Genomic DNA, 24057 nt, shown 5'->3' on the forward strand with positions numbered 1-24057 from the left:
TTACACCTCTACTATGAAATGGGTATTAGAAAACAGTAGAAGTTTTTAATGGAGTTTACAGCCCATTAAATCAGACACAGCAAGAGGAAGACACCTCCTCCAACCCAGCATGTCACTTTATTACAGATTTCATTTCTTAGCAGAAAAGGGAGTTTACGTCTTTGAAACACTGATAAAACAAGGCAAACAGTGGTTGGGGTTGCCTCCAGTCACCCTGGTGTGACGGGCTGACTGCTGCTCAGAGGACTCGTTTGGGCACGAAGGAGCAGATAGGAATTTTTTGTACTAAACTGGAACATTCAGGGTTTCTTCATGAAGCTGTAGAGGTGGGGGACCAGGTAGTCTCTGTAGTGGCCGTCTATGAAGCCTTTGCCGCTGTTGTGCACAAACCAGCACAGCACATCAGTGCCCAGCACACGGTCTGTCCTGTAGTCCTTCTGCACACCCCTGCAGGGAGAGGACACCCAAAGCAGGGTCACAACATGGCAAGAAGACAAGGAGATACTGGGCATCCTGCTCAATATTGGTGCTGCTCTGCCAAAGCAGGGAGATGTGTCTTCCGCCAGCAGGAAGCAGAAATAACCACAAAACACAATTAATTTTACAGTTCTGTGACCTCAGGGGCCTTTCTGTGGAGGTTCCAGTCACGTTTTGAACCTGACAAAATCAGATGCTGAGCAGCTCTAAGAACAGAGCTGATTTAGAAAGGGAGTAATGAAGCCATGATTCCTACCTGGTAACAGTGAACTTGTTGCCCTTCACTTCCATGATGGCTTGTGGTTTCTCTGGAGCTTGCCCAGGTGTTTGGTGGTGGATTGACACTTCTGGTTCAGATGCAAACTGACCTGATCAGGGAGAGGTTTAAAGCTGTTTGTGTGTCCTGACCTTTGAAGTTCCATGTCAGCTGCTGCCAGGCACTTTTGGAAAATCAGAGTAGCTCCAGCAGGCAAACCAATCCTGCATGGATCATGGGGCACTCTGTCTGTCACTAATTGGGAAAACAACCTCTGCTCCTCAAAAGGAGCCCTGCATGTCCAGGACTCAGGAGGTTGATTTTCCCTATGAACTGAGGCCTTGCTATTGTATTATACCACTGCCAGAAAGGGCTGTCATTTAGAAAAGAGCTGAATTACAGATGTTTGTGCAGAAATCTTCTCAGAAAGGTTTGAGGGGTTTGTTTTGGTCTTTTTATTTTCAACCTGCACCAGTTTAGCCAGGCAGTGAAAGCCCTGTTTCTGTGCCACCAAGTCTAGTCAGGTCTGTTTTGAAAACACCCTCCCCATCTGGAATAAGGAATAATCTCCTGGTCCCTGATGTTCCACAGTGTCCTTGGGGCTTCCAGGACATTACAGGAGTTTCCCTATTCTCTTTTTCACTTATTTCCACACCTTTTCCATCAGGACATAGTCACCAACAAATTAACAGCATGAAGATATTCCAGGAGATGTTTAGGCTGGATATTAGGAAAAGGTTCTTCACCCAGGGGGTGGTTGGACACAGCAACAGGCTCCCCAGGGAAATGGTCACAGCACCAAACCAGAGTTAAGGAGCATTTGGAAAATGCTCCCAGGAGCATGGGGAGATTATTGGGAGTGTCCTGTGCAGGAGCTGGACTTGTTGTGGGTCCCTTCCAACTCAGGATATTTTACAAGTTTATGATTCTATAAAATTCATGCAAAGATCTAGCAAAACCCCTTCCTAGTGCCCCACCATTCTGACTATGCAGCCCCCAGCCCTTACCTATCAGCCCATGGGCTGCAGGAGAGAACTGGTTTTCAGGAGGAATGTAGATTCCCAGGAAATCAACATTAAACGGGTGTTTCTTCCACACGCGGTGCAGCAAAACCATGAAGGACATCTCCTCCCCCACAGTGATGGTAACATTGCTTTCTTTCTTCACAGATATGAGGAGCCTGGCAGAGAGGGACCAAGGGGCAGGGTCAGTTCACCTGCCCTCACAAAAGCTCTCAGCCCCTTGAGATGCTCTCGGGCACCCAGAAACAATCCCATGGGGATGGCAGATATGTCAGAGGATCCATTAAAACCCCTGAGCCTTGGGAGAGGTACCCAGAGGTCCGGCAGGACAGTGCCTAACAAACAGATGTTTCCTCCCCATGTTGAGGCAACCAAATTTCCACTAAAAATTTAAGATCTTTCTACAGTGAATGGAGACTCTGGATGTGGTCCTGCTGCCTAAACAGTGCTGTAGTGTCCAGCATGGCTGATAGCTGTTAATCTGCAGGGGAAGCTCTCCTGGATGATGTGAATCACGGCATGGCAGGAATCCTCAGAGTATCTCAAACAGCATTAGGTGGGAACAGGCAAAAAAATTATCAACTCACTGTTTCCGAATGATGTGCCCTGTGTCAGCCCAGGTCAGTGTGATGGCATACGAACCATCTTTCAGTGTTATCGTTTCCGTGGTTATCTCTACTTTCAGGCCTTTCTTTTTGAAATAAAACCCAATTTTGCCAAAGTATGTGTTAAGTTTCTTATTCTTTGCTTTCTTGGCCCCGACGAGCTGCCCATTGACCACAACTCCTGTGAAGAGCAGTGAAGGAAACATTGCCTCAGTCTTGGAGCTCTGCCTGGAGGCTTGGAGTTCTGATCTCAACAGGGAGCACAACATCATCAACAGAAACAGGAACCCTTCTGACCCCCTGTTTTTCTCATTTTTCCAGCCAAGAGAAGAGAATAATTTATTAAATTGCCTCCTGATGCTGCTGTTCAATGCCTTAGCACAATAATCTGGTGGGAATTGCTGTAAGCTCTTGCTGGGAGTAGGAGCAAAACCCCTTCAGGTGTAGTGTAAGGGATGCATAGGACAAGATGAAATGGCCTCAGGTTGTGCCATGGGAGGTTTAGACTGGATATTAGAGAAAATTTCTTCACTGAAAGGGTGGTCATTGGAAGAGGCTGCCCAGGGAAATGCTGGAGCCACCATCCCTGAAGATGTTCAAAAAACTTGTGCATGTGACACTTGGGGACATGGTTTTGTGGTGGGGTTGGGAGTGCTGGGTTAAAATTTGGACTTGATAATCTTTATGGTCTTTGCCAACCTCAACTGCTCTGTTATTCCATGATCTTGTCTCCTTTCCCAGTGTTTGGCCATCCTCACAGTGAAAGGATTTTTCCCAGCAGCTCTCTCCTACTCTGAGTTTCACCTGTTGCACCTTGTTTCTGTAGGCTCTTATCCCTTGGCTGTGCACCTTGGAGATGTGTGAGGTTTCACCTTCACCTTCTGATTATGTGATTGAGAACAGCAACAAGATCCACCATGGATCCACCATGGATCCACCATTCCTTTTCTTAAGCTTGACCAAACCCAGATGTTTCAGCCCCTCCCTCTCTGTCCTCTGTTCCAGCCCCAAAATCATCTTGATGGCTATCACTGAATTCAGTCCAGCCCAAACTGGACATGATACTCCAGATGTGGAGGGAAATAACTGCTTCCCTCAGCCTGCTGGCCACACTCCTGCCAGCACACAGTCCCCCCTGTAAGCAATTCCCCTCCTTCCTCTGAACACCTTTCAGACCTGAGAGAAGAAATTTGTGCTGTAAAATAAACCGAGTTTTACTCCCTTACCAGTGCCAGGATCAGAAATCAAGTTCAGGATCTTCCCAGGCTCTGAGTTGATATTGAAGCAGATGTTCCTTTGGCTCTTGGGCAGGTGTATGATGAAATGTGGGTCATTGTCCACTGAAAAAGAAAAAAAAAACAAGTGTGAGAGGCAGGTCAGCACTAGAGGGGAGGGTCACAAAGTCTTTTCAAAAAGATTTTGAATCACTTTTTGGGACTCCTCATAGTAGAATGAGGGCTCTTTCCACCCTAAGGTAGCTAAGAAACTTCTCAGATGCTCCTCACAAAAGCCCCTCAGACACCACCTCCTCATACAGTTCCCTGGTTTAAGGAAAGGATGTGACATTCCTGGCTTGAGGGGAGCTGCCAAATGCAGTGGACCAAACTGATGCCAGGTAAAGACACATCCTGCCCACTAATCTTACTGAGGAATACAATCCAGGACTTGTTCTCACAGTATATTTAACACCCTGGCAGGATTGGGCCCCTCTGAAAGTCGTGTGTTCTTTAAAATTTGCCTCAAATGAGACAAAACACCTGCACCCATCACTGAAGGCAGCTGCTTCCAGTCTTGTCTTGCAGTGCAAAACTCTGCCCAGCTCCTGCTGGGTTGGTGGTGGCTGACATTTCCCTGTGCTGAGAAGGAGTTTGAGCGCTCTTTGTGTCATCACTACATAAATACACTAATTGCACACAGAGTTATTGTAGTAACACCGTGTTTATGGGCAGTGATTCTCACAGCTGGCTTGCTCAAATAGGCACTAACTGTGGCAGAGGCCCAAGAATTAACAGGATCCATCAGTCACAAGTGCACTCAGAGATTTTTATCTACCGCAGAACATTTATCTGCCATTTACTACAGCAGTAACTCTACAAGAGCTTTCATCTGTCATTTACAGCGGAGGTAACTCTGCTACTGCAGAGAAGCTGAAGTTAAGCTCAGCAAAGAGCCCCAGCCTCAGGAAAGCACACAGCAGCTCATGGGGTCACTTAGATACTTATTCTATTAGGATCCAAATAGTTTTGTCCTTGTAGCTTACAGCATATTTTTACAGGTTCATCTATTCAAGGCCAAAAATGCTCCATAATTCATAAAGAAAAAGCTTAGGCTGGAAGGGACCTTAAAGACCATATTGATCCAACCCCCCTGCCAGGGGCAGGGACACCTTCCACTAGACCAGGTTGCTCAAATGCCCATCCAGCCAGGCCTGGAACACTTCTAGGGATGGTAGTGAGTCATTGGGCAAGGAGTCTTGATGTGTCTGGTGCTCCTTTGCAGAGAAATGCTGTAGGTTTTACCTCTGTTGATGCTCAGGGAGGACACAGGTGGGCTCCTATGCTCAGGCATGAAGCTGTCTGGCACAGCTGTGACATTGGCCCAGCCTGGGATCCCTCTGTTGTTATTGGGTGCATTTGGAGTTAATCCCAGAGTACCTGTTAGATGACACTCACAGTTAGGGTTCTGTTAGTGCTGACATATCTAATAGTGTAATTTTTAGACTGCTGCAGTAGATCAAAGCCTGATGTTGTTGTACTAATGTAAAGCAGGTGCAACACCATTTACAACAGGTTTGTGTAATGACATAAGGTTGGATTTGCTCCAGTGTCTTCACCAGTAAAATATGACTTGGCAGGGTAGATAGCTCACCATAACTTATTGGTGAAAATACGGAGCCTGGCTTTTTATCTCTCATGCATGAGGGTAGTCCCCACTTTAGCAAAGCCTCCAATGTAAGGGCTGAAATGTTTTGCCAAGTAAAAACCTGAATTTTAAAAATTCAGCTTATGGTAAAAGCTTTGCTGACTTTGGTCCTGAGTTTGAGGTACATGAGAAAAGGCAGGACTCTTCCTGCATGCTCTGGGATGACCCACGTGAATAAAGGCTGCAAAGAAGTGCAAGTATTTAATACAACAACTGTGATCATGTTCCTTTGTACTAGAGCTCTCTGTGCCTTTGCCATGATGGAGACAGGAGAAAAGAACTTGTCCTCTCTCTCCCACTCAGTTCATAAAGCAACATGATCGTAAACAATCCATGAAACTTGGTTTGTTTTAATATGCTGGGCTGACATTCACATCTGCTGACCCTGCTCTGAAGAGGAGTAAGAGGAAACAGGAGTTGGGGGACAGCAGCCGGACAGAAGATTGCACAGGTCAAATCTCTGTCAGCATCCTCTTTCTTGTGTCCCTAATTCAGACCAGAGACTGCTTTCACACAAGATGAGAGACACAGTATGGTCAGAATGAGACACTGACCTGGGCAGCAGCCCTTCCTGGGGTCTTTGGGCTGGTCTGCCAGCATTATCTCATCCTTTTCGGCGTTCTCTATCAGCATGGCTGTGAAGGGGGTGACGATGTGATGGTCCAGAGACATCTGCAGGATGGATTTGGTGATGTTCCTCTTCAAAGCTGCAGTGGGGGCTGCGTTTCTGTGTAGAAACAGAAGCAGAACTTCTGGTTAGCAGCTGTACAGGGCAGTTGCCATGGCAATTCCACCATGGAGGGGTCACAGAGCCAAGTGGTGTTGCAAGAAGGAAAGGCTGAAGGGATTAATCCTGAACTGCTCCATGGCTCTCACTCAGGCTCCATAGGGCAAATCTCCATCATTTCATTCCCTCAGCCCCACAGCCAGGACTGTTTGAGCACATTTCTCCCCACCTCTCTGCCATCATCTGGTTGACAGTCAGATAGGCCCACAGCTTCCTGGTGAAGTCAGGATCTGCGTATTTGTCCTTCTTCATGAATCCATCCAGCTCTTCAACATCTCTCAGGGTTTCCATGACGAGCTCTGCATTTGCCTGTGGAGTCAGAGAGAAAGATAAGGGAGGGGAGCCAGGAGAACAGGGTGCTCTGAATTCGCCTCTTGTTTTGGATTATGGACCCACTCTGGCTCTGCTGTTAGGCACTTCTAGATCAGAAAGTCCCAGCAGCATTGGCCTGACTGCCATGGAGAGGGAAGATGTAGCAGGAGTGTCTTCTGTTAAAGACGCTTCTGTGACAGTGGCTTAAAGCAGCTCAAGGAGCTGTTAACAGTAGCCCAAGAGGTGCTGCCACATGCCAAAAGAAGATGCTCTTGACAGAGCTCTGTAATGCTCCCCTCAGGCTTTTTCACATCCAAATCCACTGAAGAACAAAAACCAAATTCTACTTTCTACCACAGACCCTTGGACTGCACTGTGTTTTGGCAGGAAATAATACTGAAAATGTTTGATTTTTTTCCAGCAACTAGCAAATGATAACTCCTAAGCCCTCTAAGAGTGCAGATAATTCCATTCCTCCTCAGAAAGAAAGATCTGGATGTAATATTCCCATCCCACTCCACCTGGAAGAGCAGCCCTGAAAAGTCTCATCGCACAAACAAGGGCAGTGCTAAGACTTGACATGCCATAGATCACCAGCTTGAACTCCCTGACAGTAGGAAGTTCAGACATCAAAGGAGTTACCTTAGGGGATCACTCCTGCATCTCCACAAAGCAGGAAGGAAAATCCATGGTTTTGTCTCCATTGAATCTTTTTAGTATATTGATTAGAAGGAAGTTCATCTGGCAGGCATCTGCAGGGTGCAGGGAGTGACTATTCCTGGTTGTGCTTGAAGCTATTGTGAAACCCTATTGGAAAAATCTCCCCACGAGTTTTCCCATGTTCCCACCCATAACCCAAGCAGACAACACACTCTGCTGGCATTAACCTTCAGCACGGAGACTGTACACAGGAGGGAATGGACCAGCCCAAATCCCTGGAGCAGGTATCCCAGGGACACCTTCACTTACTGCAGTCGCTGTGACGATGCTTTCTAAGTGCTGCAGGTTTTCCGTGTCAACCTTCCCAGCCACTACTATCTCCGAGCCACCAAAGTAGTTGTGGAAGCTGCTCTGGGTGACATCTGACACTGACTCCTGGGGGTAGTTGAACTGAATCTTCTTCAGGAGCGGGGTGGAGACCTGGTTGTAGAAATTCTAAGAGGGAAGGAGACAGAGAAGTGAGTTTGTTGTACATGAAGTGACCCCCTCGCACGTGCCACTCTTACTGAAAGGACAGAGGGTGACAAAACCTGGAGCCCTCATGAGCAAGGGGGAATTTCCTCATCTCATAGAATGCAGACTTCTTCATACTTGGACCTTAGCACACTTGTAAGGGGGTACAGCAAGCATATCTGGTCCAAGTCTTGTGAAAGTTAAAGGATGGTCAGAAATCCATGGGCTGTGCTCTTCCTAGACCTAGAAGTCTTGAGCACAGTGTGGCCTCAATCCATTATCAAGTTGGTCAGCTCTGGGCTGCTGTGTAAGACACCCAGATACTTCCCACCTAATTCCTGTACAGATGGTGAAATCAGGGAATAGTAACAGTATAAGGATGTCAGAGTTTGATCAGCAGCAATTCCTGTTCACAGATTTGGAGCCAGAGCTAGAGTTGAAATTTTTCTCACATTGGCTAAGTCTGGATTATCATTTAGCATTTATATCTAGGCTTTTTGTTAGTGAGGAAATGGCCTAAAGTAACATCCAGGCTTTAATTTTAATTCAGAAAATCTTCTTGTATACTTAAGGCTGTTTTATAGAATATTATTCCTACTCAGGGAACTAAAGTATGTGTTATAGATATTATTAAAACTGTAACTAGGACCACATAAGCTGAAATGTGATTGATATCTTGCAGGATTCTCAGAGGAAATGGTGGTTTTTGAGACCCTCTTGCTAGTGGAGTTACAGCTGTGAACAGAACAGGAGAGTTTCAGAGGGAATGAGGCAGAAACTCACCTTCATTTGGAGAGAAGTCTCCTGATTTCCAAAAATCCTCTGCGCCATGCCACGGTTGTCAGTTGCGATTCTCTGCAGGAAATCGTAATCTACATCAAACCCAATCCCGAGGCAGAAGAGAGAGAATTCATCCTTTATGCTCTGCTTCACGTTCTTCTGGATTGTTGTCAGCTTCAGCTCACCTTGGAGACACAGAAAGGGTGACACTCACCTGAGCAACAGAAAAGTCTCCATGGAGGTGAGCACATTCCTGCTCTCCCTGTGTCTCTGGTTCTCTCTGGATATTAGGGAAATCTAGACAGCAAGCTCAATGACAAATTTCCATTGCCTACAGCAACATTTGAGCTTCTTCTGGATAGAGATTAACTTGTTTTCACTGAAGACAATTCTTTTGGATGCTTTTTTTGGTGTCTGATGCATTTTCTTTGTATATCCAGGGCTCTTAACTTTCTTGGGGATTTGTAATTCTAGCGCATCTAGAGTTCTCCCAGAATTAGTGATTCAAGACCTCTGCAGATTAAGATACCTCCATGAAGACTTTATTTATACTTTGTCATACTTAAGATGTTCTCTGTCATCATTCAGACTGGGGTTTTTTTCAGGCTTATTTTTAATGGCAGACTTTTTGAAGCAGACATCTTCAAGTCAGCAATTGTTTTGACCTCTACCAAATCCAATCCAAATTAATTTGCTTTCCACTCTTTTTTCCTGATTTTGATGTTATGTCTGTGACTGCATAGATCTGTGCAGGCTAAGGTCATGGGAAGAAGAAATTTTTGTAGAAGTGTAGAATCATAGACTTATAGAATGGTTTGTGTTGAAAGGAACTTTAAAGATCATCCAGTTCCAATCCCCCTGACCTGGGAAGGGGCAATTTCCACCAGACCAGCTTGCACAAAAGCCCAATTTCTCTAAGGCTGTTTTGATTACCTGTCCTACACAACTTGTGCACCTCTGTAAATTGCAAGAAATTCATAACCTGCATAACAAGCTGCTCATCTTTTGAAAGCTTCTGCGCAAAGCCCCATGGCACTTCTAGCACTTGCCAAAAGGGCAGCACAAAGAATCAGAAGAAAGGTGAATGGAATTTTTTTTAACTTCCTGCCAAATTATCTACTTGTTGCCTTTCTCAGGCTTACCCCACCAGCCTTTCTTCTCACCCAAAGCAGGATCCTTACCTACTGTCGGGTCTCCATCAGACACCAATACAATCATGGAGACTGAGTTAGGGTCCAGCATGCCTAAACTTTTGGCTTCATTCAGGATGAAAGTGGCTCGGAGAAGAGCTTCATTGATATTTGTGCCTGTCAAAGACACAATGAAGAAAACAAGTTTGATTCTTGTTGAATCCAGATTGGTTCTAAGATTCTAGTAGAGTTAACACTGACGAGAGCTGAGATCAAGGCAGCAAAACCCCTCCTCTTTGATGTTTAGGTACACCCTTCTGCACTCTGGTTCCCTTTTTCACCCCAGGCTGTCATCCTCATGAGGCCCCTCCATTGCCCCTCACTAATTCCAGTGTGACCATTTGTGGTGCTGGGAGCTGTTTGCTGTGGGGAGAATTACTGGGTTTGCAGGCAGGTGATTGAATGAGAGCATGGAAAAACTTCCTTTTCTGGCTATCAGTCCACTCCTTGAACAAGAAGAGGTGTATGTTTGCTGAGCTTATCTAAGGTTTGATTTGTGGCATAGAAGGGGCAGAGTAAGAAATCAGTATGAGAGGAACAGAAATCTGAAGGCTGAGCAGTCAGAAAATAGGTATTTTCTTTGTCAAGAAAGAAAAAATCAGCAGCTCCAGAGACAAGATAGTAAAATGCTGCACTGAAACTGGCTTTGCTGGATGATAGCTGGTCTCTAAGCTTATCTGTCAATTCTTTTGGGGTAACAAAGTCAGGCACTCGTATATCCAGCATGGTTTCCTATTCCCAGCCCACTGATGATTTTGGACAAATCTATAATTTCATGTTCATTCTAGTGAAAACTTCTGGAAATGAAGGTGCCACAACACTAGAAGGCTCTGATGTTAGGGAGAGCCTCTCCACACTACTGATGTACAAATAACTGAATAACCAAACCAGAACTGCACTTCAGAGAGAGTGCCAGATTAAAATCATCATAAGCCTCTTCCAAAGACCTGTACAGCTAAAAAGGGCATCTGTCCTTGTTTATCAGGCAGAGAATGAAGGCACAAAAAAGATAAACAGTTTGCCCACATGGCATTTAGTAGCTCATAGAATCAACAAACCGTTAAGGTTGGAAATGCCCTCTAAGATCATCGAGTCCAACCATTAACCCAGCCCACCACCAAACCATGTCCTTCAGCTGTTCTTCACAGGACTTGTGCTCCAGACCCTTTCCAGGCTCTGTTGCCCTTCTCTGGATTCACTCAAGCACCTCAATGCCTTTCTTGTCGAAAGGGGCCCAAAACTGAACACAGGACTCACTCGAGGTGCTGCCTCATCAGTGCCCAGCACAGAGGGAGGGTCACTGTCCTGGTCCTGCTGGCCACACAAGTGCTGATACAAGCCAGGACACCATTGACTTTCCTGGCCACCTGGGCACACTGCAGGCTCGTATTCAGCTGGCTGTGAACCAGGGGCAAGTGATTGTGATTCCCTGCTTGGGGAATATTTCATCTGCCTGCTCATGCAGGCCTATGAGATGGACTTGATCTCTCAAGGATATCTGGGATCTCTGAGGCAGGAGGTAAGATAGATTAAAGGCAGCTGTTCTGTGGTCTATGTTCTATCTGCCATAGAAGGAAACGTCCCCTAACACAATAAACTGCAATTTTTGCTCTTCTTTTGGCATGCTTTTTCTATCTTGAGAATCAGACTCCCTTCGCAGGAATACTCTGACAGTCTGAAGGCTGTCTGAGGTACCCATTCCTGCGACATGGAACTTCTGTTAGCACCTTGCAATCAAAACCTCATACCCCCATTGGGATGGATTTTCTGGATGTACTTCTTAGCATCTTCCACCTGCGATGGGGTGGCTGAGACCAGATTATCTCTCCAGCACCGGACATTGTGGTTAAAGTCGATCAGGGAGAACTGGTCAGCAGCACGCAGCTCACTCAGTATTGCCTTCATGGCCTCGATGGTCTGAGGAGAAATTTAAGAGAAGACAGGTTTATGCTTCCTGCTTATGAAAGCCTCTTCTTAGCTGGTGACCACAGGCAAAGAGTCACCTCTGTGGAATAAGCACATGAGCACTGAAATCCAAATTAGCATCTGCTGTCCAAATCTCTCCTTTTTTGCACTTCTTGCATAATGTCGAACATTTCACCAAAGAAACACAAAAAACTGCAGTTAGGAAGAGTAAAATCAGAAGATGTGTGACTTAAACAAGTGACAATTATCCTGTATCCCAGTTTTGCAACACTGATTTCCCCAAGGAAGCAATCTGCCAAGCCTTACTATTGTGCTCTGAAGGAAATTCAGATATACCTGGACGATCCCCAGCTAATGTTTGTCTAGTCAGTTTTTAAAACCTTTCAGTGACACATGATATGCAATCTCCCAAACTCCTCACCCAGAACTACAGAGTTTTTCCTAATATACAACATAAATCTCTCCTGCTGAAAATCCATCTGATTCCATCTTATTCTAGTCTGGCTGGGCAGGAATGTCAGTTGATGAGTTTCCCTTTCAGAACAGTTGTTTGCATATTTGGAGGCTGATTATCTTTCTCGAAGCATTTTCTCTTGCAGACTAAAATATCTTAATTTTAGCATTTTTTTACCCCTCTATGGCTTATGTTGTCTAAACAATCTGTAGTGGTCTTCAGAGGGCGGTCTACAATTCATCCATGTTTTGAAAGCAGGGATGGAGTATTGCCACTGAGACTTTCCCAGGATTCAGTATAGAACGTTAGAGAAAAAGGGGGCCAGAGCCTTTGAAAAATATATTGTGATCTGTCAAATAAAATTTAAATTTAGAGTTAAAATCTGGTACCACCTCTTCCTTACAATATGGAAGAAGTGTTATAAACAAAGGGTAAAATCATTAAGTCTTTGATTCCAAATATTCTCCAAATTCAGTGGAGTAAAGTGTAAAGAACTGAGCTGGTAATTTTACATGCCAGTGTGCTACAAAATTGCATGGAAAAGCACATGAGGAAAGTTGGCAGGAGGTTCATTTTGCAACAGAGGTAAAACACTTACTTGTTTCATTTTCAGTCCCCACATTGAACCACTGACATCTATAACAAATAAGATGTTTTTGGGCAGTGGATCAAGATTTTCCGGAGCAAAGAAATGAATAAAATACCCATTAAAAATCTGCAAAATAAAATAAAAGAATTGCAGTGAAGTGAGTGATAGAAAAGATTTCAGAAAACTCAAAACAACAACAGAGCAGAAAATTCTTATTTTCTTAATGAGCCAATTATTTTTTCCTTATTGTCTTTTTCTGTTCTTTATTGGCCAATTCCAGCTTTCAGCTCAGCACATCTGTGTAGCCTTACACCATTTTTACTCAATAAAAGCAGAGCCTGGTTCTCACACAACTTCCATGCACTAGCATAGGGAGGAAAGAAAAATGCTTTTAAAAAGGACTCTTCTGCCTGTAATAATTCAACCTCATAACTCAGCTTCATGTTAACATAAAAATAGTAATGTTCTGGTTGTCTCCTTGTGATGTATTGGTACAACATCCAATGGCTCCATCCTCTGATTCTACATTAAATCACCAGAGTGCTGCCAGGTATAAAGACATTGGCTTTTGGACATGACAGGAATCTTCTCCTACTATATGTAAGCCCATGTCTTAGTCATAAATTAAATAAATCCATTCTGCCCACTTAAAATCCCTCTGTTCTTTCGATTGGATACAGAGCTCATCCTCACGCTCATTCCCCTGAAGGATGAAGTTTAGCACAGTCTGCTGAAGGGCAGCAATTCCTGTATTCCCAGATCTCTGGTCCCAGCTGAGCAGACACACTTACTTCCAGTTCTCCCCCCGTGGTTTCTCTGTTCACATCGTACTGCACCACAAAATTTCCATCCACGGCTGTGGATGAGCACTTGGGGCATTTTCGCTGTTGAGCCATTGTTGGCTTGAAAGAAACATGAGCCTTGAAATGAGGAGAGATCATCAGTCAACCAGGGGTTGTGTGAAAGGGGGATGATTGACACAAAGAGAGTCCACCTCTCCATGAAATACCTGATTTCACTGAACAGTTTTCTGCTTTCGTTATTTGTGGAAAATGGACTTTGTCACTTGAGAAGAAGAGCAGCACTAAGGTTTGCCTGGATATGTTGATTCTGTAGTAGCAACTGTGACACAAATCACACGACCCATCTACAGCACCAAATCTTTCAACTGGAGCTGTGCAAACCTTTTCTATTAGGCAATACATTGGCTTATTTAACATTTTCCTAGTTGAAACTATCCATAATTTTATCAGCATTTCTAATATGTTTCTAATTGACTTTTTTTCTCCCAAACAGAAGACTGGAATTTGTCTGTAGATTGAGTAGTAGGAAACATTTTCATTAGTCATGTGATTGATCATGCAGACTTTATGGCATTTTTTTTCTGTACTAACTGGATAACTTGAAATTTCCTGAGAAGATAAGGCATAATATAGACACATACTACCTCTGAAATAATTTGCTATATTAGGAATGGGGGTGAATTTGAACATCAAGAAACAATACTGCCTGGCATATTATTTAGGAAATAGAGACAGACTTTTGCTACATTTTTGCATGCTTCCATGTACAAAAAGTGCCAGGACTGCATAGAGTGAGTGTGAAAACTGAAGATTTGTGCTTTTTCCCATCTGTGAGCCGTTACCTTTTTCTCTCCCTTGGAGATGGTGGTGATTCCATCGAAATGATCTCCGAGTGAATTAGGAACATGCACATAGCGAAGTCCCTGCGGCTCAATGATGCGGACATCCACCTAAAGGCAGGAAGGGAGGACATTTAGTGTGGAGAGCTGCCCCATTCCTGGAGGTGTTCAAGGCCAGGTTGGACAGGGCTTGGAGCAACGTGGAATGGTGAGGAGCAAATGTGCCCTGTCTCCGTTCATAAACACAGCTGAGAATCTCCTGAATCATGTCTGACTCACGTCAGAACCACTTGGGCAAACAAGCTTTGACATTTCTATACTCTTGTGTAAACTTGACTTGACTGAAGGAAAACAAACAACACTCTCTATTTATTTGGAACAGTGCTTTTCACAAAAACTCCCAACTTCATGAGGTAGCGTCCTGTGAGATCTGATGGTCTCTGGCTGTCCCTCCACAACCATGATTTGTCTTAGAATCCCAGAATGGTTTGGGTTGTAAGCGATCCTAAAGTTTATCCAGTTCCAAGTCCCCTGCCATGGGCAGAGACACCTCCCCAAGAACTGTGGGTGCTTTCTCAGCAAGGATTCACCTACACACCCTGGCTCTGCTTTACCTCCATGTGCTTGGCCAGGCGTCCTGGCTTCACAGAGATGACGTGCTCGTAGGAGCTCAGCTTCCTTCGGATCATTTCGTGGTAGTGAAGCTGGAACTGTATCCTCATTCCTGGGGGCACGTTCACTTCTGTTTGGAAGTTTTCCATATCCAAGGCATTGCTCCTGAAAAGTCAGCTGTGGGGTTATTTTGAGAAAATACAAGGAGAGGAAAAAACTTCTTTGCACTTTGGTCTAGACTGAGGATTTTTCTGTGTGATTCTAAATGTGGCCTCTATCAGGGAGCTGCAATTGTCTGTTAGCACAGGGTGTTTTAGCAAGCTGAAAGCAGAAACACAGTCTAAGTCCATGATAATTAAATATCAGAGCTGCTGCAAGTAGGCATTTTCCATCTCAGGATTTCCCCTCATCTGTCTCTTCCTGAGATGGGTCATCTCAGTTCTCCTGTGAGTAAGTTCAGTATAAAACCCAAATGCCAAAGTGTTTATACCTGACTATTCCAGCAGCTTTGCCTTTGGCTTTTGCTTGAGCGTACATTTTTCTGGCTTCAGATTTTTCCCGAATATGGCTGGTAAATGTGATCCCATTGATATCCCTAGGAGACAGAAGCACAGTCAGTTTGCAAAAGAAACAACTTTACAATCGAGGACTGTTTCGTCAGTTTACATCAGCGCAATCTAAGCTGGTGGGAAATGAAATAACAAGGCTCTTGTTTAACCCCAAAGTAATGAAGTCTGATTTTCACTAGAGCTCTATCTTTTTCCCTACCTGCTTTTTTTTTCAAGTAGCCAGAACCACTGTGCTCTGAGAAGGACCTGCTCTCCTCCACCTCCTTCACACTTTCCCCATGCTTTGGGCAGGGAAGGCACTTACCGAAGTCATGGCTGGTTTGGAATATGGATCAGGACATCTCCTGACCAGCAGGTTGGCTGCTGCCTCTCTGAATGGATACTGAGCCAGGCCAGTTTCTGTTCAGTGAGGGCTCTAATTCGGGTCTCTCTCCCTTGATCTGGCAAGGTGGGGGCTTAGTCTATTTGAGACTTTTGTCCAGTTTTGTTGATATTGACCAACAGCTCAATAATTAGTGGAGAGGAAGACCTGGACAGACAGACTGACTGATGACATGAGCCTTTTTTCTTTGAGAAAGCCTGCAAAAATTACACTGAACCTGGAAAGTAGTAAGAGCCTTTTGCTTTTACAAATACTTCCTTTCCAGCCCATTGAATGCTTCCAGAGGATGAGGCTGATACCTGACCACTACTTACATGGTAAAGTTGTCAATGAAAGCTCCTTTGGGGACTTGCACATCAAATACGATGGGCTGAGGCCTCTTTGCATTGTTTACCATCTTGGCTTGGATCATTGTGTTGGCCAAACGAGATGTGATGGTGGATTGAACCTTGTAGCTGTAAAGACCTATCTTGTCATCATCCTCCACCTGCAATTGACAAAATTGCTCTATAAATTCAGGGCACTGCTGGAAAAGATGCCCTAGAGGACAATATCAATCATTTTTATAGTCTCAGTGCTACTTTTTAATTGCTGCTCCTTACAGTATGGCAGCTAGAGGGGACACGAGCTCAAGTTCAGGACATCTCCATATTCTACCTGGCAATGGTGGCAGGATATTCACGTGAATAAAGTTCATTATAACTTTTCAGCTGAAAGAGGGTATTCATTAAACTGGAATGTTTTCCTTGCTTTTCACCACACAATGAGTCCTTGGAATGACTCTATGAGTGCAATCCAGCATGGAAAGCTACACAGTAATCCTGAACATCATATAATGAGGAGGAGAGAGCTCACATTTTCAATAACAGTCCTAAATAGAGGAGACTTGAAGCATTGGTTACTGACCTAGTGTTATAAATGGTTAAACCACAGCCGAGAGAAAACAGTGTTAAAGTGTTTTATTAAGACATTGTCTTTGTCTAATCACTTTTGATGCTTATTTCTTCATATTTACCATACCCTTCTCCCTCCAAGAGCAGATGTATCAACAGTATTGTGCAAACAGCTTTCTGTTTAAAGAAAATAGGTTAATACCCAACCAGCAGTAAAAACAAGGAACTGAACAAACAGAGGGATTGATTTCCAAAAAATGGTTAACTAGAAAATCACTTTGTTCAGTATTATTTACCACAGAGGAAGAAAAATACTCACCAGATCTCCAACGTAGCCCCAGTCAGATGTGCTCCTCTGGAAAAGAAGAATATGGAGGGGATGTTTCAGCAAGGTGAAGAACACTGACTAGCTGTTTCAAGACAGGGATTAGTGTCTTAAAACTATCTTCTAAGATCACGAATCACAGAATCATAGAGAATCACAGACCCATTAAGGCTGGAAAAGACCTCTAAGATCAAGTCCAGCCATCAACCCAACACTGCCAGCACTACCACAAAACATCTACATGTTTTCTGAACACTTCCATCAATAGTGATTCCAATACTTCCATGGGAAGCCTGTCTCAATTCTTGACAACCCTTTCAGTGAAGAATTGTTCCCTAATATCCAACCTAAACCTTCCCTGGCACAACTTGAGGCTGTTTTCGCTCATCCTGTCTCTTGTTCTCTGGAAGGAGAGCCTGACCCCCACCTGATTGCCCCCTCCTGTCAGGGAGTTGTGGGGACCCAGAAGATGCCCCCTGAGCCTCCTTTTCCCCAGGCTGGGCCCCCCCAGCTCCCTCAGCTGTTCCTCATCAGACTTGTGTTGTGTTCCAGACCCTTGCTGGGTCTGCCCTTCTCTGGACATGAATGAGAATTGGTTTGAGTTCCCAGACTAAGTGTGAATATTCATTTTGTCTTATTTTATGTATTTCTACATGGGATGTTGAAGCATGTGATCTTCCAGCTGTGCCTCAGAGCCTATCATAAACAGGACAGCTTTCTTCCTCTTTTATTTTTTTTAGAAGAAAACATTCTCTTCTAGAAAAACATTCTTCCTGAATGCAAATCATGCTCGCAGAAAGTCATCCTCAGACATCCATGTTTTTAACAGGAAAGCTCTTTTTTTTTCTATGAAAAGTGGAAAAACCTCAAACCCCAGACTTCTTTAGCTCACTTTGTTGTCATTTATATTAGAGAATATTTATTTATGTATTATGTGCAATATCTATGAATTTAAAAATCCATTGTGTAATCGATATTACATTTACATTCTTGTGCCTATGGAAGTTAGTTATGTGTGCATTACTTAGATGAAATTGATCATTAATGATTGTGGTTTCCCCCCCGCCTTATGAATTGTTCCATTTAGAAATTTCTATGGCGAGGTGCTGACATCTTGTGGCCATTTGAATAATTCAGTTTAATTCCCTAAAAAATCCCCTTCACGTACGGAATATTTATATTAATCCCCTGAAAGGGAATTTGGCTCACCTAGATGCAATTGTTTAATGGAGAGATCTACGTTCATATTATCATCACAACTAGGCCGGTTTAGCTCTCCAGGGTCAAGAGGACCCAAAACCACGGAAGATGACCATGAAAACATCTTTAATCCCATGATGCACACAAAGATTGCTCTGCAGTTGTTAACTTCATTTGAAACTAATTAATATACTGTTCTAGGGAAATCTTGTGCTGTGTAAGAGATGATGATGATGTCACAACAAGTTCATTTTAAAGACATGGTTTTAAGCACCCTTCAAAGGCAGATGGAGACACTGCAAGATTTTTGCCTGCCTGAGAACAAATGCAGGTTTCTGTTTTCTAGCTCTAAAGGCTCTACCTGAACCATTCTGCCTGGGATTTCAAGATCTTGAAGTTTATGGCTCTCTAGAGACCCTCTGCAAAGCTTGATGGACTGATCTTGTCTCAGTCCATCCTGACATCCCACAAACTTTACTGTACAGTGCACTGTACCTTCACACCTGATAAAGAAACAGACCATGAAGAATGATTGTTGGCCCCACACATACCCTTGGCACGGGAAACACCACCAGCTTGAATACAAATTAAAATTAGACCAACATTAGCTGAAAGAAATTTAATTTTAGAAAGATGAAGACCAAGACCTTAGCACAGAGAGGTTATTTTTTTATGGGGGTACTTTTCTGGTTCTCAGCTTAGGGGTCCTGACCCACTTTAGGAATGGTGGTTAAAGCTTTCAGGATGCCCAGGTTTTCTGCCTGATTGTTCTTGGGAGAAGGGGGAGGCACTGATGGAGACAGAGCTTATCACTGGCACACATAGAGACTTCCATGGATTTGTTAGAAATCAGACATGGGGTGGGCCAGCCATACCCCTGGGAACTCAGGGATTGATGAGGGCAGCCACTCCAACAGGTCAGGAGAACAGAGCTGTACCTTTATCTTCAGGTACCTGAACCCCAGAATCATAGAAACACAGAATCACAGGATGGTTTGGGTTGGAAGGGACCCTAAATATCCTCTAATTCCACTTCCCTTGCCGTGGGCAGGGACACTTTCCACTGGATCAGGTTGCTCCAAGCCCCATCCAACCTGGCCTTGAAGATCCTCCATTCAGGTCTGAGTGCTGATGTGATTATTGACAACAGGGACTCCTGTGGCACATGAGGCGCCTGGTGTTTCCAGCATGAGGATTCATGGCTGCTCCTTGCTTTTAAACCACATCCAGACCTGTTGATCACTGCACAAAACAGGATCTTGAGCTGTATCTCATGTGTGGCAAATTGCTAATTAGAATGAAGACAACATGTGCCTCAGGAACTGTTTGAAGGACAGATGCTGGGCTCTGTCTTCACATACTGAGATGCATCTTCTCCTGACACCTGGGCAGGCTATGGATATTTAACCCTTCTCAGTGATCTTTGTTCAAATCACTGTGCATGGACATTGTGGCTATTTAGTAAAATAAGGAGAGCAGAATCACAGATGTTCTGCATTTGACATAAATTTCTTTTCTACTGGGGCACAAAAAATGTTGAAAAGCAGATACCCAACATGAGAAACTAGATAGAAGATGTGACCTGCAAGTGTCCAAGGCCAGATTGGACAGGGCTTGGAGCAACCTGGTCTCCTGGAAGGTGTCCCTGACCATAGCAGGGGGTTGGAATTAGGTGATCTTTCAGGGCCCTTCCAACCTAAACCATTCCATGTTTCTGTGATTCTGTGATCTACCTGGAATGCCCTTCCAGTTCTCTGAGGTGCTGTTCCTTCATAATTCACTTGTTTTCCTGTAATTTCCTAAGCAGTTTTAAACACACTCCAAATCCATTGCAGCCTCTTCACACTCCTTTCAGGGGAGTCTCCCTGTGAGATGCAAGAAGAGAAATTTCAGACCTAAGAATTGGTAGAGTTTGTCTTCATAGTGCAGCAGATGAATCTTTGTCTGTTTGGTTACATTTATATGCTGGGAGCTGCGGGAGTGTCCAACCATTTAGGAAGAAATTCTTCACTGTGAGGGTGGTGAGGCCCTGGCACAGGATGTGCAGAGAAGTTGTGGCTGCCCCATTTCTGGAAGTGTTCAAGGCCAGGTCAGGTGGGGCTTGGAGCAACCTGGGACAGTGGAAGGTGTGGAAGGTGGAACAAGATGGTCTTTAAGGTCCCTTCCAACCAAAATCATTCCATGATTCTATCATTCCACCCTATCTCTTTCCATATGTCCTTCCTGTGCTGCTTCTCTTGGAGGGCAAACCAGGCAGGCAGAACAGTAAGGAAAAAGGTGTGATCTCACCTGCCTCTGGACAGTCAGAGATCAGGACCCAGATCTGGGGATTGTATTGCAGAACATCCCACCTCACAGGGTGCATCACAAGTCTAGACACATTATCTATCTCCAAAACAGAGATAACAACTGTGCACCACCATACAGAGGTTCACAAGGTCCCCTGCATTCCAGCCCATGGAACACTCTGCTGCTGCGGTCACGAGGACCATTCACATACCTGAGGCACAGCATTTTGGGAATTACTCAGGAGCAAAATAGCAGAACACCTTATCTGTACCTAGAAAACCATCCTCTGTATTTAGAGGCAATCAATAGGGCCTGCAAGGAGCTCTGTTGCCTTGTTGCCAATGAACTGGTGAGCTCTTTGCAGAAAAGCATAGTGCTGAAAAAATAATTTGGGAAACAGTCTTCCTTTAGCAATGAACAGTAAATAACTCTGTGCCTGCTGCTGGCCAGGAGCTGCTGTCTCAAGATGATTTGCACAGTTCAGTTTAATCTCACTGGTTATATTTTACTGTGACTCAGCTAATGTAAGAGCAGCTGAGATGTTAGCTCTACTGGTTTGCAAAGATTCATTTGATAGGTAAAGGATGGGAAATAATGTATGGGAATAAAAGCAGTAACTGGTATAATGAAACCAGTGGTAGAATTGCAAATTACTGCATGCATATATCTGTGGCTGTATGTATCCAGAAATTTTGGGAACAAAGGCAACATAACATATGTGGCACTGATACAGAGACATTGGAAAGAAGTGATGCCCCGAAGAAGTGCAACAATGGGGGGATTTCATAATCATGCTTAGATCATGATTAAATTATTTGAATACTGGACTGGCAAATGTGAGCAGGCTTGATTCATACTCATACTAAAATCTGCCATTTTCTTCCTCTGTTATGCAGGTTTTAGGTATCAATAAGTTCCATCCAAAGCCTTAGGATAAAAAGAAATCAGGTTTGCCTGTGTGCAATTTGAAAGATGCTGAGAAATCCAACATTACTCAAGAGGATCTTTCATTTTCACTACATTGAACAAGCTCAAGAAAAGCAGCACCAGAGCTTGGTGGAGGACGAGGTCCACTCTGATCATAATTTCTTTCATGCAGTGTAATGAAAAATTAACACATTCAAACAACTGATTTCATGAGTATTATCATTAACTGCTACTGTGTAAAACACAGAAAAACTCTTGCAATGCTGCTCTAAATGTTTCTGTTTCCCAACCCAACAGACTAAAATAACCTGCAACCCATCAGTGTGCTGGAAACAAATTTTCTTCCCAGGTCTCAGATGCCACCAGCTCATCACTGAGTGTCACTCTTTGACCAGAGTTAAACATGAATGAATGGACTGAAAGTTTTCAGCCTACACTTGTCAGTGTCTGAAGTCCTTTTCCATTTTCTCATGGAAAAGCCTGACCAGTATCAATAGGAACTTTCCCCACACATGAAGTTAGACAAGCATCTCCATTGTTCATCACCCCAGGAGCACAGATGCAGAACAAAGCCTTGTTGTGCTTAAGGGAGTGCAGAGCTTAAGAGGTCCCAGCCAGAGATATGGAAGTCTCAATGCCTATAAAGACCAGCTGGGCCCACCTGACTGCACACTCACAACCCTGGACATGGAACAAGACACCTGGAGAGAGCTCCCAGGCATTCTGGCTTCCCTCCTCTTTGAAGCATTTCTGGGTACTGTACCTGGTACCTGCCATTTCTCGCCTTGGAGCTTGAGGGAAATCCATCAATTTCTAGATCAATCAGGTTTTCCACTTCCTAGAGGGGAGAGAAGAAGAAAGAGTTGCTGCTGCCTTACTGTTTGATTTATAATTTGATTTATTATTGATTAGCACTTTACAGGAGAGTTCTAAAAGGAATTTACCTCCCCTGGATGCAAATGGGGAGCAAAAGCACAAACCATCTCAGCCCAAAATCCCCACACATTCAGTTTCCCTCAGTGGCCAACCAGTTCTATAAACTCCTATAAAATCATGACCTTTACCATCATTTTACAGCCTTTCCCTCTGAAACAAGGAGTAATATTTAACATGAAATGACCACAAAGAGCAAGAGGCAGATGTTTATCATCAGGACGGGTCTAGCCATGGAAACTACAGCATTTCAGACACTGATCTCACTCAAACCAGTAAGTTCAGAGAATTTCTGCTCAAACCAGTAGAAATTTTCTCTGGTTTTATACCAATCTACTTGACAACTACATTTTTCCCACTGGCAGCAAAAGAACATCAGGTCTTTTCCAAGGGCAAAGCTGCACTGATTCATTTAGAAGTGTGGGTCACACCACAGCAATACTCTTAATTAAATTTTGTCACGAGTTTTATTTATGGAAATAAAGAAATTTAAGTGCATGAGTTCCTTTGCAACTTATGTGATAGCATACATACAAAGGCTTGCATAAAATGAATTTAAATTGTTTAAGCACATTGATGCTAAATTGATAAGGCATCTACAATTAGAAAGAACCACAGGTCTGGAATATTTTTCCTGGGAATTACAAACCTGGTTTTAAAATCTCATTGAGTCAAGAAAATGGCTGTAAAAATAAAGAAAAATAGGATATCCCAGCTCACTGAAGATTTTTATTAGTTCTGCAAAGGAAAAGAAAGCCTCATATCATCCCTGCTGACTTCACAGAAATATTTCAAAACTACAACGTGGAAATGGGTGTAGACACCAAATCTAAGTTCACCTGACCCTGGGGGTTTAAATTTAGATTCAGTTTCAGAGTCAAAGCTATAACTATACTTCTTTTCATCATTGTATTATGCCAAGAAATTAGAGTCTCTTATAAATTATCTCATCCCTCTGCTGAGGAATGTAAAGTCAATAGGATATCACTCCATATTTGAATTCCTGTTAACAATAACCCAATTCCATGCAAAGATCTTCTGAAGTTCATAGTGTTCCACACAGGAGACTCCATCCACAAAGATGTCTAGGTGCCCTGTTTCTGCTTATTCCATGGAAACAGGGTATAAAATATGCTGAAGATCTGAGTGTAGAAGCCCACTTGAATGTTTAAAGGTTAAAACCACACCAGAAAAGGCAACACTAAAGCCAAAACATGAAACCAGCTTGAAAAGAAAATTGGCATTACTCTCATACTATCCCAACTCCAGTTATATTAAAAAAACAACACTGCAAATGACAGATGAAGACCAATTATCAGAATATTTACAGTTAAAAGTAGAAGAGACCTCTGAAGCAGTGACCCAGTTCTGCTCCCACTGCAGCTTCTGTGTGGACTTCAGCAAGCAAGGGAGCCCTGGGCCCTGCCTCCAAATACTCACATCTGGGATGTCGTCGATAACAAGATCAAAGCCTCCGACTCCACAAATGAGGAACAAAACCAGGAAGCTGCTCAGATACTTCATTTTCTTCCCACTTGTTTCCTCCTAAGAACAGCCTGCACAGGTACAGACACAAGTTCTTCCCTTCTCTGAGACAAGTTCAAGGAAACAGCCCAGGTTTTTGCAGCATTTTGAGCAAAGTTCTGAAACGCTGACTTTGTTTAGGCCATAGGTAAATATTTGCCTTGCAACGCAAGTCTGAGCTGTGGTGCCTGAGCAAGGGTTATCCAAATAGTGTCTTCACTCACCCCTGCCCCCAATAACAGCCCTGGCTTGGATAGGGTCACTCCTT

General features: G+C 43.8%; 1 protein-coding gene across 1 annotated transcript; it reads right to left on the reverse strand.

Annotated features, from left to right (window-relative positions):
* Positions 1-299: 299 nt before the first annotated feature.
* Positions 300-23789, reverse strand: ITIH2 (inter-alpha-trypsin inhibitor heavy chain 2; the record flags this gene model as incomplete). Its single annotated transcript, XM_082279758.1, has 21 exons — positions 300-447; positions 734-845; positions 1741-1913; positions 2343-2541; positions 3587-3700; positions 4880-5014; positions 5837-6009; positions 6239-6378; positions 7351-7536; positions 8338-8519; positions 9516-9641; positions 11273-11441; positions 12503-12619; positions 13285-13413; positions 14139-14246; positions 14750-14912; positions 15238-15342; positions 16013-16185; positions 16911-16946; positions 22096-22170; positions 23706-23789. 21 exons carry the CDS (start codon positions 23787-23789, stop codon positions 300-302), a joined length of 2847 nt encoding a protein of 948 aa, XP_082135884.1.
* Positions 23790-24057: the final 268 nt, after the last annotated feature.

This window comes from Coloeus monedula, assembly GCF_965178545.1.
Source record: "Coloeus monedula genome assembly, chromosome: 4".
NCBI classification, from domain to species: Eukaryota; Metazoa; Chordata; class Aves; order Passeriformes; family Corvidae; genus Coloeus; species Coloeus monedula.